Source organism: Schistocerca piceifrons, chromosome 11 (assembly GCF_021461385.2).
Source record: "Schistocerca piceifrons isolate TAMUIC-IGC-003096 chromosome 11, iqSchPice1.1, whole genome shotgun sequence".
In the NCBI taxonomy this organism is placed as follows: Eukaryota; Metazoa; Arthropoda; class Insecta; order Orthoptera; family Acrididae; genus Schistocerca; species Schistocerca piceifrons.
In genome coordinates, this window is record NC_060148.1 from 81,735,043 (window position 1) to 81,751,726 (window position 16,684).

Genomic DNA, 16,684 nt, shown 5'->3' on the forward strand with positions numbered 1-16,684 from the left:
GTGAAAACACACCATGGAGAAAGATGGTGATTATATTGAAAAATAACAAATTAATCATGTATATTGTAGCTGTTATCTTAAAAATATGGCATTCAGTTTCTTATAAAAGAAACATTTTAAAAAATTGGAGGTATTATTTTCTCACTGAGCCTTTTACATTTACTGTCTTATACAGTTCATTACGAATAACGATGCTCAATTAATAAATATAATGCTGTGAACAAAATGACCTATATAATCTACAAATTAAATTCACTCTGTCATAAAAGAAGCAAAGCATACAGCCATAAAAAATATTTTACCACCTCCCTCATGAATTAAATATTCCAGCAGATAATGAAAGTTTTAACAAAATACTGAAATCGTCCTTATTTGTCATCTTCCTCTACTCGATGACCTGTGAGTAGATAGTATGTATGTGGTTGGGTTATGTTTATCACATTTTGTCTTACATTAAGATTAAGACAAAGAAATCAAGTTATGCAAATGACCTGCATGTAGCAAACTTTCCTCATTATTTGTACGAGGGGGGATCAAATATAAATGGGATTTTTGTTCCTGAACTTCAACTGTTGGTAGGACTGGCCCCACACTTCTGCTCTGCTTAGGCGGGACCGTTAGAAGTGAGGAGAGCGTGCTGTTAGACATTGCCTGCCATTTCATCAGTAACACTCAGAATGTCTGAGCAACAAGTGCACCCCTCCATTGCGCAACACGTAATTATCAAATTTCTTGCTCGTGAAGGAGATATAGCAGTGGAAATTTGCCAAAGATTGACTGCACAGTTCGGTGATAAAACATTATCAAGGATGCATGTGTTTGTCTGGCATAAAAAGTTCAAGAAAGGACAAGAGCATGTGGAAAATCAGCAACACAATTGCCGTCCTCGGACCAGCATTACGGACAAAAACATTCATGCGGTTAAAGGCATTACTGACAACGATCGATGGGCGCGAGTATCCGAAATTGCACTAAAAGTCGGAATCAGTTATGGGAGCTGTCTAGCAATCTTTACCTACAGTTTCATTAAGTGTTTTCCAGATGGGTCCCTAAACTTTTGACCGAAAATCTGAAATTGAGACATCTGGAGGTATATCAGAGGCTTACAGCAAAGTTTGCAGAAGAAGGTGATGCATTTTTGAGTCGGATCATCACCTGCGACAAAACGTGGGTTCACCACTACACTCCAGAATCCGAACGAGCCACTAAGGAGTGACAGAGAAAAGGTGAGGCAGCACCAGTGAAAACCAAGACTCGACTGTCAGCTGGCAAGGTTCTTTCAACCAGTTTTTTGATCAGTGAGGCATTTTGCTGATCGATTTATTGCAAGAGCGATCCACAATCAATGCTGCTTACAATGGCAAATGGTTTAACACTGCGAGTGCTACATATTTCCGCTAAAGATGAGACCAATCGATTCGATAGGTCATCCTCCTCCAAGACAATGCGGACCCCATACTGAAGCTCTAACTGTCTCCAAGCTACAGGAAATGCCCTGGACTACACTCGATCATCCCCTTTACAGCTCGGACGTATCGCTCTGCGATTTCCATTTATTTGGACTGCTTGAAGAAGCCTAGGAGAGTGACAATTTGAAGGTGACGAGAGTGTGGAAGCATTCGTGCGCGACTGGCTGGTAACACAACCCAGTTATTTTTATGGTGAGGGCATCAAAAAGCTGCCAATACACTGGGACTAATACATTTCCAAAGCAGGAGACTATGTGGAAAAATAAATTACAACTGCTTTGAGTTTTTCAATAAATGAATTTAAATAAAAAATAAAATCCTGTTTGTATTTGATCTGCCCTTGTACCAGGTGTACCTGTATGAAATGAGCATTTTTTTGTGAAAATGAAACACTAATTTTGAATTGAAAAGTAAAAACATTTTATTCAAAGTACTGACCTTTGCTTTCTATACATTTTGACCACCTTTCTGGCAATTTGTGTACACCACGCCAATAGAAATGTTCGTCTTTTGAAGCAAACCAATCAGACACCCAATTTTCGGCTTCTTCGTAGGAACTGAAGTGTTCCTCAGCCAATGTGTGTCCCATTGATGAAAACAAATGGTAGTCAGAAGGGGCCAAGTCTGGTGAATACGGTGGGTGGGGTAGCAGCTCCCAGCCAAGTGTTCTGATTGTATCCTGAACCAGTTTTGCTTTGTGTGCAGGTGCATTGTCGTGTAAAAAAAAATTACTTTGCCAAGTCTTCCGGCCCATTCTGGTCTTTTTTCGATCAATGCATAGTTCAAATTGATCATTTGTTGTCTGTAGCGATTAGTATTCACAGTTTCACCGGGTTTTAGAAGCTCATGATACACCACACCTTTCTGATCCCACCAAACACAGAGCATTGTCTTCTTGCCGAATCGATCCGGTTTTGCAGTCGATGTTGATGGTTGTCCCACATTAGCCCACGATTTTTCCTGTTTAGGATTCTTAAAATAAATCCATTTTTCATCACCAGCAACAATTTGATGTCTTTAAAGCGAAATTTGACAAATGGTTTTTCAGTTTTCCATCTGTCTTTCATTCAATTCGTGTGGCACCCATTTTCCACACGTTTGGATCTTTCCCATAGCTTTCTAACGGTCAGAAATTGTTTTTTGTGCAACATTTAGCATTCCTGCCATTTGCTTCTGACTCAAAGTATCATCTTCATCCAATATTGCTTGCAATTCGGCGTCTTCGAACTTTTTTGGTGGTCTTCCAAGTTCTTCATTTCTTACATCAAAATCATTATTTCTGAACCGTTGAAAACATCTCTTGCATGTTGCTCCTGATAGAGCACGATCACCGAATGCCTCGACAAGCATTCAATGCGACTCTGCAGCACTTTTTTTCAAATTAAAATAAAAAATTAATGCTTTCGCAAATCATCACTTTCTGGTACAAAATTCGACACTGTTAATGCGATCAAAACATATGATGATGTTTGTTCCACAACTTCATGTATACTAAATATCTTTGACAGATGTCACACCTACCAAAAAAAAAAAAAAAAATTAAGGCTGGTTCACAACAAATGTTCCCTATCGACACATTTGTATCTTAACGCTCATTTCATACCGCTACACCTGGTAAATCTAAAGACATGAGCTGACTTGTATATGCCCTATAGAACATGCAAAATAACCAAACTAAACTAAACCAAAATAAAGTAAGCCGGCCCCACAGTAACTCGACCACACAGCCCACTAGCCCACGCATGCCTCACCTTGAGCACACTGTGCTGCATTCCGGCGCGGTCCCGGGAGACAGAGATGTGCGGAGCCAGCGGGTGCGCCGCTCTCGGTCGGCCTTCCAGCTCCAGAAGAGCACTTTGGACTTTGAAACGTGCAGCCTCCAGGTACGCCAGCATGGAACGTGCCTGGAACCCAAAGGGGTGTGCTATGTAACGCATCAGCCACAGATTTTGTATAGGAGTATGGGATACACAATCTTTAATGAACTACTTGGTAAATTGTCTATTTTATAATGTTATAGTGTACGATTGTGTTTATTATTTTCCCATTTATTACTTATTAGCTAACATTATTTCTAAGACTTCAACATCCTTTGATAAAAATTAGTTATACTATTTCATTTGCAAAATTACAAAACTGGATAATTTAGTATTTCATGTACACAGATTTCCATTCTGCCAAAACAATAATTTCAAAATTAGAAAAATAATAATTTACTTGTCTGATGTAATTCTTGCATAAAATATATTAAAATGATTAACAGAAAGTTCTAAAAAAACGTTGCACAACAACACGTTCAATTATTCAAATAGGGAACAGTTCAGTAGATAATAATCTATAACATGATTTACAAAGCATTTGGTTCTATTAAATATCTTAACATAAGCATTGCCACCTCTGTAAATGTCAGCAATTAAAACGATTATGCACTTTGGCAGGAATTCACATATTTCAAAAGCAACTGCTCAAAATCAATATTTTAAGAAATTTCGTATCAAAAAGAAATAATTGTATAAAAAAGCAAGTAGTGTCAAACATTTTCTCCATTATTGTAAAACTTACAGTCATGCAAGTTTTTGTGAATATGTCACATTTCATTGTAACTTCCTAAAAAGTATTAATACTCTTAAAAATAAATGAACTTGTCATCACCAATTGTTACTTTTCATGTCAGTGCTGCTGCGAGACCAAATAAGTCAGCTGTTACAATCAGTTGCTGGTCAGACATTAAAGTATGGCCGACACAAGTTGTAGTTTAAATAAAAAATGCAACAATTATTTAATCAGTCTGTAAAAAGTTTATGAAGATATGTTATAAGATTAAGACAATATATCACATGTGAGTTAACAGTCAGTGTTTTATTCCATAGATTGAAAATAATACATCGATCTCTTGCTAAAAATAAATATTGAGCCAATTTCTTCAGAGAAGTGTTATTAGGAGGAGGACAGGTACTTCGGAAAAAGGTACTGCTTTATCTTCTTATAATAATCAGCCACTGCTTTTATTGAATACTTACTATTAGCACTATTATCAGAGACTACAGAAAATGTCAAGATATCGAACAGAAAATTGTTTGCAGAAGGATGGATTCAGCATATAGAAAAGTCAAAAAAACTTTAAAATGTATTTATGAGCAAAGAAATCAAGGAAGAAAGAGTGTTAGACAAATGTAGAGGAGAGAGGTGGAAAGGGTGCACTGTGAGCCTCAAAGATGGGGAGCAATTTCTTGCTGATGTGATAGAAGCAGAAATGGGAACTGATGTGGAAGACATTTCAGTGTTAGAGTTCGCAGAGCATTGGAAGACTTGAGACCAAATGAGGTGGAAGGCACAGATAACAGCAGAAATTATGAGATCATTGAAGGAAGTAGGAACCAAACAACTACAAAAGTTAGTGTGTAGAATGTGGCACTGAAGAGATAACACTTTCGAAGGATATCAAACACACAATCTAGAAGACAGAAAGGGCAGATAAATATGAGAACTACAGCACAATCAGCTTGACTGGCTCATACACCCCATTTACTTCTTCTCAGATGAGTGAACTAAGGACTACATGCCAATCTCACTTCCACATTCACTATTCTTTTGTTTTCTTCCAGTACTCTTTCATTTGTTCACTATGTTTGTTCTCCCTCTCTTTTGACCACTTCAGATGAAGTCCATTGCCCCCCCCCCCCCCTTTCCTGCCATTCTGCTATCTTGGAATCCTTCCATATTCAATACTTTTCCCCTAAACACTTCTCTGTCACTTGTTTCTTGCATTTTTATATTATTTTTCTAAATCCTTTTTGTAGTTAGTGGATCCAACTAACCAACTTTTTATACCATAAATATTTGAAGATCTTCTTGGTTAATCTACTGTCTTCCATTTGATATAAATGCAAAAAAATATTGGCCTTATTTCATTACTTCTGATATGATTTATGATTTATATATTTCAGTAAACTGCATGAGTACTTTGTAACAGCCAACATTCCACAGTTTTTCGTGTGCATATGCCTAATGCTTTCCTAATGACTTACTTTCCTAGTATTTCTAATTTATCTAAACAACAATTTTATGAGAAGGAAAGTTGCTATTCACCATACAGCGGAGATGCTGAGTCGCAGATAGGCGAAAAAGAAAAGATTTTCACACTTAAAGCATTCGGCCAATGACCTTTGTCAACAATAAAAACACATACGTGCACACACACACACACACACACTCATGCAAAAACAACTCACACACACGACTGCAGTCTCAGGTAACTGAAAACACTCTCTCTCTCTCTCTCTCTCTCTCTCTCTCTCTCTCTCTCTCTGTCTGTCTGTCTGTCTGTCTGTGTGTGTGTGTGTGTGTGTGTGTGTGTGTGTGTGTGTGTGTGTGTGTGTGTGTGTGTATCTAAGCCTGTTAGTACTAAAGCCTAACAATTTTAATTGTATCTTACAGCACTGAGGATGGCCACTAAGTAAATATGTCTGCTTTTGTCTGTATGTGTGGATGTATATATGTGTGTGTGCGAGTGTATACCTGTCCTTTTTTCCCCCTAAGGTAAGTCTTTCCACTCCCGGGATTGGAATGACTCCTTACCCTCACCCTTAAAACCTACTTCCTTTCATCTTTCCCTCTTTCCTGATGAGGCAACGGTTTGTTGCAAAAGCTTGAATTTTGTGTGTATGTTTGTGTGTCTATCGACCTGCCAGCGCTTTCGTTCGGTAAGTCACCTCATCTTTGTTTTTATATATAATTTTTCCCACGTGGAATGTTTCCCTCAATTATATATATATATATATATATATATATATATATATATATATATATATATATATTTGTTGTTGTGGTCTTCAGTCCTGAGACTGGTTTGATGCAGCTCTCCATCTCTCCATGCTACTCTATCCTGTGCATGCTTCTCCCAGTACTAAACATCCTTCTGAATCTGCTTAGTGTATTCATCTCTTGGTCACCCTCTACCATATTTACCCTCCATGCTGCCCTCCAATGCTAAATTTGTGATCCCTCGATGTCTCAGAACAAGTCCTACCAACCGATCCCTTTTTATAGTCAAGTTGTGCCACAAACTCCTCTTCTCCCCAATTCTATTCAATACCTCCTCATCAGTTATGTGATCTACCCACCTAACCTTCAGCATTCTTCTGTAGCACCACATTTCGAAAGCTTCTATTCTCTTCTTGTCCAAACTATTTATCGTCCATGTTTCACTTCCATACATGGCTACACTCCATACAAATACTTTCAGGAACGACTTCCTGACACTTAAATCTATACTCGATGTTAACAAATTTCTCTTCTTCAGAAACGCTTTCCTTGCCATTGCCAGTCTACAATTTATATCCTCTCTACTTCAACCCTCATCAGTTATTTTGCTCCCCAAATAGCAAAACTCCTTTACTACTTTAAGTGTCTCATTTACGAATCTAATTCCCTCAGCATCACCCAACTTAATTCGCCTACATTCCATTATCCTTGTTTCGCTATCCTTCTTTCAAGACACTTTCCATTCCGTTCAACTGCTCTTCCATGTCCTTTGCTGTCTCTTACAGAATTACAATGTCATTGGCGAACCTTAAAGTTTTTATTTCTTCTCCATGGGCTTTAATACCTACTCCCAACTTTCTTTTGTTTCCTTTACAGCTTGCTCAATATACAGATTGAATAATATCGGGGAGAGACTACAACCCTGTCTCAATCCCTTCCCAACCACTGCTTTCCTTTCATGTCCCTTGACTCTTATAACTGCCATCTGGTTTCTGTACAAATTGTAAATAGCTTTTCTTTCTCTTTTTTGGACCCCTGCCGCCCTAGGTATTTGAAAGAGAGTATTCCAATCAACATTGTCAAAAGCTTTCTCTAAGTGTACAAATGCTAGAAACGTAGGTTTGCCTTTCCTTAATCTTTCTTCCAAGGTAAGTCGTAGGGTCAGTATTGCCTCACGTGTTCCAACATTTCTACGGAATCCAAACTGATCTTTCCCGAGGTCGGCTTCTATCAGTTTTTCCATTCGTCTGCAAAGAATTCGCATTAGTATTTTGTAGCTGTGACTTTTTAAACTGATAGTTCGTTAATTTTCACAGCTGTCAACACCTGCTTTCTTTGGGATTGGGATTATTACATTCTTCTTGAAGTCTGAGGGAATTTCGCCTGTCTCATACATCTTGCTCACCAGATGGTAGAATTTTGTCAGGACTGGCTCTCCCAAGGCCATCAGTAGTTCTAATGGAATGTTGTCTACTCCAGGGGCCTTGTTTCGACTCAGGTCTTTCAGTGCTCTGTCAAACTCTTCATGCAGTATCTTATCTCCCATTTCATCTTCATCTACATCCTCTTGCATTTCCATAATATTGTCATCATGAACATCGCCCTTGTATAGACCCTCTATATACTCCTTCCACCTTTCTGCTTTCCCTTCTTTGCTTAGAATTGGGTTTCCATCAAAGCTCTTGATATTCATGCAAGTGGTTCTCCTTTCTCCAAAGGTCTCTTTAATTTTCCTTTAGGCAGTATCTATCTTACCCCTAGTGAGATAAGCCTCTACATCCTTACATTTGTCCTCTAGCCATCCCTGCTTAGCCCTTTTGCACTTCCTGTCAATCTCATTTTTGAGACGTTTGTATTCCTTTTTGCCTGCTTCATTTACTGCATTTTTATATTGTCTCCTTTCATCAACTAAATTCAATATTTCTTCTGTTACCCAAGGGTTTCTACTAGCCCTCGTCTTTTTACCTACTTGATCCTCTGCTGCCTTCACTACTTCATCCCTCAAAGCTACCCATTCTTCATCTACTGTATTTCTTTCCCCCATTCCTGTCAATTGTTCCCTTATGCTCTCCCTGAAACACTGTACAACCTCTGGTTTAGTCAGTTTATCCAGGTCCCATCTCCTTAAATTTCCACCTTTTTGCAGTTTCTTCAGTTTTAATCTACAGTTCATAACCAATAGATTGTGGTGATAGTCCATATCTGCCCCTGGAAATGTCTTGCAATTTAAAACCTGGTTCCTAAATCTCTGTCTTACCATTATATAATCTATCTGATACCTTTTAGTATCTCCAGGGTTCTTCCATGTATACAACCATCTTTCATGATTCTTAAACCAAGTGTTAGCTATGATTAAGTTATGCTCTGCGCAAAATTCCACCAGGCGGCTTCCTCTTTCATTTCTTAGCCCCAATCCATATTCACCTAATATGTTTCCTTCTCTCCCTTTTCCTACTCTTGAATTCCAGTCACTCATGACTATGAAATTTTCGTCTCCCTACTCTACCTGAATAATTTCTTTTATAACAAACACAAACACACACACATGTATATATGATTTGGTTACGTTAAGGTATAGGTTACGTTAGGTTAGGTTATGCCCGTCTGGAAGTCTGTTAACATGTGGTGCAAATATGTGCAGTAAATTTGTCAAAAAGTTGTCGAGATTTTTGGTAATGATGTTGATGTATTTATATAGTAGTATAGATTAGTGTAATGACTGCTGTGCTTGTTTTCAACATACTAATAACCAACAATGAAACAGGGGAGACTCAAAGAATGTTATTGTTGTGAAGGTGTGTATTGTGTAATGAGGTCTGGGAGCAGACCGAGTGAACACTGGAGCCTCCAGCCGGTACTCACATGGTGCAGCTTATCGGCGACACTCTCGCCCCCGGAGTCTGCCGCCCCTGGTGATCCACCGCCCCCGGCCCCGGTCCCCGAGTCAGAGGCGGAGGCCTTGAGTGCCCTGGCCAGCTGCTCGACGCCCTGCTTGCCGCGCCGCTCACGCTCTAGGTCTTGCCGGATCAGCTGCAGCAGCTTTACCAGTGCCTGAGGACGGACACAACGTGTTTAAACGAGACAAATTAAATCGTGGCATGGGATGGGGGGAGAAGCTCAACAGTGGTAGGAGTCAGGAAATTGTTTTCAAGTGTCAACAAATGGGACTAAAAGTCTGAATATGACTGGGGTCATCGAAAGTCAAATGAGGGAGTCACAGGCTTCTGTTCTGGGTCTGTAAGTTCTCTTGATATAAGGAACTGATCTGAATCTGAGTGGGATTAAATGTGTCAGATACTTTAAAAAATTTTTAGCTCCAGTTCTATACCATAAATTGACTGTAAAGCACAGAAAAACACGAATTACTCCACAACAAAATTGTGCAATGGTGTAAGTCAAAAGGACAGACTGCATTTTTTTGAACTGTTTTCTGTATAAAGATTAAATTTTATGGTCAGTTTAAAATATCTTATGAGTAAAAGCATATTAAACTGAAGCTTATTATTATGTAATTCCTTTTCTTTAAACACATTTTCATCATCTTTCAATAATTTAGCTTCTTTAATATAATTATGTGTTTTTTGGAAATTCTGTAAAAAAATGTAATAGTAGCACTCTTTACACTCTTACAATGTGGCTTACTGTCTTGTTATAGGAAGTGGCCACAAGGAAATCACAGGTGTATTTTCAGTTGCAGGATTCAGACACTACTGCTAAGGATAGTCTTGAGCAGATAAAAGATGCAGAGTTTGATTGTTTTGCAGGTAAAAGAAGCAGAGTAAAAATTGCAGAGTTCATGTGTTGAGTAGGTACAAGATACAGAGTTCATGCGTGATGCAGAGTTCGTGTGTTCAGCAGATAAAAGATGCGGAGGTCACATGTTGAGTAGGTAAAAGGTGTGGAGCTCATATGTTGAATAGGTAAAAGACTGCAAGTTTGTGAGTTGTGCAGGTTGAAGTGTGTAGCTTGTGTGTTGCAGAGACAAAATTTGTGAGGTTCATGTGTTGAAAAGGGTAAAGGTGCAGAGTTCATGCGCTGAGCAGGTAAAAATTGTGGAGATAAGGTGCTGAGCAGGTGAAAGATGTGGAGTTTGTATTTTGAAATGAATGGCTGCAAATGGTCTCGTAGAAGCTGAACATAACTGTTCCAGTCAATGATCGGTTCAGTAGGACCATAGGACTCAGTTCATTCTACATAAACACAGCCCATACCATTATGGAGCCACCAACAGCTTGCACGGTGCCTTGTTGGCAACTTGAGACTGTCGCTTCGTGGGATCTGTGCTGCAGTTGAACCCTTCCACCAGCTCTTACCAGCTGAAATTGGGACTCATCAGAGCATGCCATGGTTTTCATCACACTGTCCTAACAGATATGGTCGCTGTATGTCCCACATTGTTTTCTGCTGTTATTTCGCACAGAGTTGCTTGTCTGTTAGCACTGGGAACTCTACGCCAACACCACAGCTCTCTGTTATTAACTGAAGGCCGTCAGACCCTATGTTGTGACAGGTATTGCCTGAAAGTTGGTCTTCTCAACACACTCTTGATACGGTGGATTGCAGAATACTGAATTCCCTAGAACGGTTTCTGAAATGGAATGTCTCATACACTTAGCTCCGACTACCATTCCGTGTTCACAGTCTAACAATTCGCATCGTGTGGCCATAATCACATCAGACAATTTTTCACACGAGTCACCTGAGTATAAATGACAGCCCAGCCAATGCACTGCCCTTTTATGCTTCGTGTGGGCGATACTACCTTCATGTGCACGTGTGCATATCGCTATTCCACGACTTTGCCACCTCCGTGTAGTGCTGAGCAGGTAATAGATGCACAGTTTATGGTGTGAGCAGGTAAAATTTGTGTCTGAGTGTTAAGCAGATAAAAGTTGTGAGGTTTGTGTGTTGAGCAGGTAATACGCGGGTCACTCCAAAAGAATTGCACACTATTTTTTTTAAATCCATCTTTTATTCTTCACGTTTGAAAGTTTTACTGTGTCTACATACATCCTTTAGGAACAATATTTTCATTTCTCCACATAATTTCGATCCGTCTCACCACCATCTTGGAACCAGCGCCTATATACCTGCACGGTAAAATTCTGGACCGACCTGTTGGAGCCACTGTTTGGCATTGTGCACAAGAGAGCCATCATCTTCAAACCTTGTTCCACGAAAAGAGTCTTTCAGTTTCCCAAAGAGATGATAGTCACATGCAGCCAGGTCAGGACTGTAAGGCAGGTGTTTCAGTGGTGTCCATCTGAGTTCTGGGATCGCTTCCACAGTTTTTTGACTGACACATGGCCGTGCATTGTCGTGCAACAGCAAAACATGCTACTTTTGCCGATGTTGTTGAACACAACTCAGTCGAACTCTAAGTTTCTTCAGTGTCGTCACATATGCATCAGAATTTATGGTGGTTCCACTTGGCACGATGTCCACAAGCAAGTGTCCTTCGGAATTGAAAAACACCGTAGCCATAACTTTTCCAGCAGAAGGTGTGGTTTTCAATTTTTTTATCTCGGGTGAATTTGCACCATGCCACTCCATTAATTGCCTCTTCGTCTCTGGTGAAAAATGATGGAGCCGTGTTTCATCAATTGTCACAATTCTTCCAAGAAATTCATCTCCACCATTCTCGTACTGTTCCAAAAGTTCGCTGCATACCGTTTTTCCTGTTTCTTTGTGAGCCACTGTCAACATCCTGGCACAAACCTTTTTTAACGCCAACACTTTCAGTATTCTGCAAACACTTCCTTCCCCTATCTCGATGTAGCGTGACAATCCGTTTACTGTGATGCATCTGTCAGCAGTCACCAATTCGTTAACTCTCTGCACATTGTCTGGAGTGTGTGCAGTACGAGGCCTACCGCTGCGAGGACAATCCTCAATATTGTCGTGCCCGCTTTCGTCACGTAACCTGCTCGCCCACCGACTAACTGTACTGCGACCGACAGCGGCATCTCCGTACACCTTTTTCAACCTCTTGTGGATGTTTCCCACTGGTCTCGTTTTCACAGCACGGGAATTCTATGACAGCACGTTGTTTCTGACAAACGACAAGTGTAGCAGCCATCTTTAGGACATGCTGTGGCGGCGCCACTCACGGGAACAGGTGGAACTACGTTTGAAAACAAGCGGGAAGGATGTATCTATACACTGTAAAACTTTGGGGACGGGTTGGGTTGTTTGGGGGGAGGAGACCAGATAGCAAGGTCATCGGTCTCATCGGATTAGGGAAGGGCGGGGAAGGAAGTCGGCCATGCCCTTTCAAAGGAACCATCCCAGCATTTGACAGGAGCGATTGAGGGAAATCACGGAGAACCTAAATCAGGATGGCCAGACACGGGATTGAACCGTCATCCTCCCGAATGCGAGTCCAGTGTGCTAGCCACTGCACCACCTCGCTCGGTGTGTAAAACTTTCACACATGCAGAATGAAAACTGTATTTTTACAAAAATAGTGTGCATTTCTTTTGGAGTGACCGTCGTACTTGTTGGAGTTTGCGTTGAGCAGGTAAAAGATGCGAAGTTCGTGTGGTGACTAGGTAAAAGGTGCCGAGTTTTTGTGTTGCGCAGGTAAAACATGCGAAGTTGGTGTGTTGAGCAGGTAGAAGTGGAGGAGTCGGTGTGAGCCGCTGGGTGACTGGTTTACCTGCTTGCGGCGGTCCCGGTTCATGGCGAGCGTGACGTGTTCGGCGTAGAAGTCTGGCAGCAGCTGCTCCGGCAGGGGGTTCCCCGCGCCCTGTAGTGCCGCCGTCGTCCGCAAGTCGCGCTGCACGTCCATCGCCTCCACCGGCTCGCGAAGCCGCGCTACGCTCTGCAGCAACAACAACGCCATCTCACACTACACAATACAATACGTACACCCAATGATGGTTTCGCCTCTAGGGCACATTCAAACGTCATTCCCCACGTAAATCCGCGACATATTGTTGTACAAAGTAACAGGTTGAGTTGCGTAAGATTTAGCATTCTCAGCAAATAACAGTGCATAAAGGGACATGTAATGTAGTTGTACGTTTAATATTCCCAACTCCTCTATCAACTGAGAAAGTAAAGTAATTATGATTCTTTGAAATGGAACGAACTGTTTTTTTTTTTTTTTTTTTTTTTTTTTTTTTTTTTTTTTAAAGAAAAAGACGAGTGCACCGACGTAATACTTGTTAGTGTTTGCGTTCAAACTTTTCGCAAAAATATCAGAGAAAATTGCTAAAGCTGAGAGGCGAGGCAGCCGCATCCAGCTGTTGCAGCGTAAACACCACTCTCATGCCAGGCTGCATCGCTGTGTCAAATCTTTCGACTGTTTACTTGTTTCCACAAAGTCTGATTACTTAAGCGTGTGAAAGTATATATGTTTCAAGTAATTTCCCTAAGCCCCTTCTGATACACTAGAATTAGCCAAAAAAGTGGTATCTCGCTGTTCCTATTAGGGGTTCTAGGGGTTGTAGAGTGGACTTAGTAGATAAAGTTTTTATAATCCGTGTCTGGAAACGGAGCGTTCGGATGTAAAGCAAGTTTGAAGACCAGATCACCAGGAAGATAGAATTTACCAAAAGCCAAGAACAGTCAGGCTATGACATTTGTGTGTACCATGTACAAAACTTGTTAAACACCCTGTATACCTTGTCTATGATGAAAGTTGCCAGGTGTACCGAAGTGATACAGTCCACAGAACTTATAGAACGTGCTGTAGATCCTCATCTCAAGGGCAATCCAAAGAACTTACTATATATCTCTATCTCCAAAAAACTTATTAATCAACCTGTAGACCCAGCGCATTAGATAACAGAAAGTTATTAGATACCCTGGGAGAAAGAAATTGCTTTGTATACACCATGTTCACCAGTGCAGTATATTTAGTAGACTTGTCATATACACCGTAGAGACAGACCAGTGTCGGAAGGTAGGCAGAACTTACTAAACACGCTTTACATCCGAACCCTTACAGAAGCGGTACAGTGTACAGAACTCATGAAACCCCCGTATATCATGATCTCAATGGCGACCTAAAGAACTGTAAAGTAGCCCTTTAGTTGCTGGGAACGTACCACGCAAACTGTATATTCTCTGCAGGACAGAAGCCGGTTGGTGTACAGACATTACTATGCATCCTGCACATGTATACCACGATAGAAATGAATATGACATGCAGAAATCATCACACACTCTCTGTATCATATCTCGGATAAAAACTAGGAGGTACACAGAATTAAACACACCGTTGAACCGTTTCAGTATCTATACAGGATTTACTAAATACCCAGTAATACCGTACAGGTGCTGGAAATTGGGACGTCAATAGAACTTTCTAAACACACTATGAGGCCCACATGACTTGTGAACCATCCTGTACCACCTGTTCCATCTGGAGGCAGCAACCATTTCAGTAAGTACGAAGAACTTATTAAACGTATATCACGCCTGTGCTGGAAGTCGGGAGGTGGACACAACTAAGTAAACATACTGTACATCAAAACTATGATACATGCACTACTTGTGTACCACCCTGTACCACCTGTTCTACCTGTAGGTTAACACCAACCTATCCGAACTCCGGAGATGGGAACTTGCCCTTCAATATATCCTCTCTTCCCGTTATCCACCAGGCCTCAATCTCCGCTAAAACTATGATACGTGCACTACTTGTACCACCTGTACCACCTGTTCTACCTGTAGGTTACAACCATTTCAGCATGTACAGAGAACTTATCAAACACCTTGTACAGCCTGTCTGTGTTGGTTGTGGGCAGGTGGACAGAACTGAGTAAACACGCTGTACACGGTGATGTTTTTTCCCTCGTCCACAAACTCTAGCGATTGATCGATGAGAGAATACAGAACAAAAATGATCTAATGAATTTATGTTCGGAAGTGTGTGGTTTCCATGCAGGAGCTCATTTATTCAATCACGCTTTCTTACAGAGACTGCAGTCTAATACGCGCAGTACCATGCAGTCGCAGTTACAATACGTGTTGAAAATGGTTTCCGTGTGCCTCAACGCATGTTCTGTCTCACACGCTCACATCTGCCAGGCTGCATCCGAACAGTGTCAAAAGGTAGCATGAATACGATGCTCCAGTGTCTACATATCTGGAATGGGCTCTGGGCACACAATACAGGGTTATTACAAATGATTGAAGTGATTTCACAGCTCTACAATAACTTTATTATTTGAGATATTTTCACAATGCTATGCACACACATACAAAAACTCAAAAAGATTTTTTAGGCATTCACAAACGTGATTCGGCAGACATCAAGCCGATAATCAAGTTCCTCCCACACTCGGCGCAGCATGTCCCCATCAATGAGTTCGAAAGCATCGTTGATGCGAGCTCGCAGTTCTAGCACGTTTCTTGGTAGAGGAGGTTTAAACACTGAATCTTTCACATAATCCCACAGAAAGAAATCGCATGGGGTTAAGTCGGGAGAGCGTGGAGGCCATGACATGAATTGCTGATCACGATCTCCACCACGACCGATCCATCGGTTTTCCAATCTCCTGTTTAAGAAATGCCGAACATCATGATGGAAGTGCGGTGGAGCACCATCCTGTTGAAAGATGAAGTCGGCGCTGTCGGTCTCCAGTTGTGGCATGAGCCAATTTTTCAGCATGTGCAGATACGTGTCCTGTAAAGCCTTTTTCGCAGAAGAAAAAGGGGCCGTAAACTTTAAACCGTGAGATTGCACAAAACACGTTAACTTTTGGTGAATTGCGAATTTGCTGCACGAATGCGTGAGGATTCTCTACCGCCCAGATTCGCACATTGTGTCTGTTCACTTCACCATTAAGGAAAAAATGTTGCTTCATCACTGAAAACAAGTTTCGCACTGAACGCATCCTCTTCCATGAGCTGTTGCAACCGCGCCGAAAATTCAAACCGTTTGACTTTGTCATCGGGTGTCAGGGCTTGTAGCAATTGTAAACGGTAAGGATTCTGCTTTAGCCTTTTCCGTAATATTTTCCAAACCGTCGGCTGTGGTACGTTTAGCTCCCTGCTCGCTTTATTCGTCGACTTCTGCGGGCTACGCGTGAAACTTGCCCGCACGCGTTCAACCGTTTCTTCGCTCACTGCAGGCCGACCCGTTGATTTCCCCTTACAGAGGCATCCAGAAGCTTTAAACTGCGCATACCATCGCCGAATGTAGTTAGCAGTTGGTGGATCTTTGTTGAACTTCGTCCTGAAGTGTCGTTGCACTGTTATGCCTGACTGATGTGAGTGCATTTCAAGCACGACATACGCTTCCTCGGCTCCTGTCGCCATTTTGTCTCACTGCGCTCTCGAGCGCTCTGGCGGCAGAAACCTGAAGTGCGGCTTCAGCCGAACAAAACTTTATGAGTTTTTCTACGTATCTGTAGTGTGTCGTGACCATATGTCAATGAATGGAGCTACAGTGAATTTATGAACTCGATTCAATCATTTGTAATAGCCCTGTACTTTAG

At 41.2% G+C, this 16,684-nt stretch overlaps 1 protein-coding gene across 2 annotated transcripts in view; it reads right to left on the reverse strand.

The window, feature by feature from the left end:
• LOC124719924 (nostrin) overlaps positions 1 to 16,684 on the reverse strand; it is a 142,190-nt gene that overhangs the window by 20,629 nt on the left and 104,877 nt on the right. For both annotated transcript variants that reach the window (XM_047245121.1, XM_047245122.1), the window contains 3 exons: positions 12,892 to 13,056; positions 9,096 to 9,284; positions 3,221 to 3,373 (listed from right to left, as the gene is read on the reverse strand). In XM_047245121.1, coding sequence (XP_047101077.1) covers positions 3,221 to 3,373; positions 9,096 to 9,284; positions 12,892 to 13,056 — 507 coding nt within the window. The remainder of the gene's footprint in view (positions 1 to 3,220; positions 3,374 to 9,095; positions 9,285 to 12,891; positions 13,057 to 16,684) is intronic.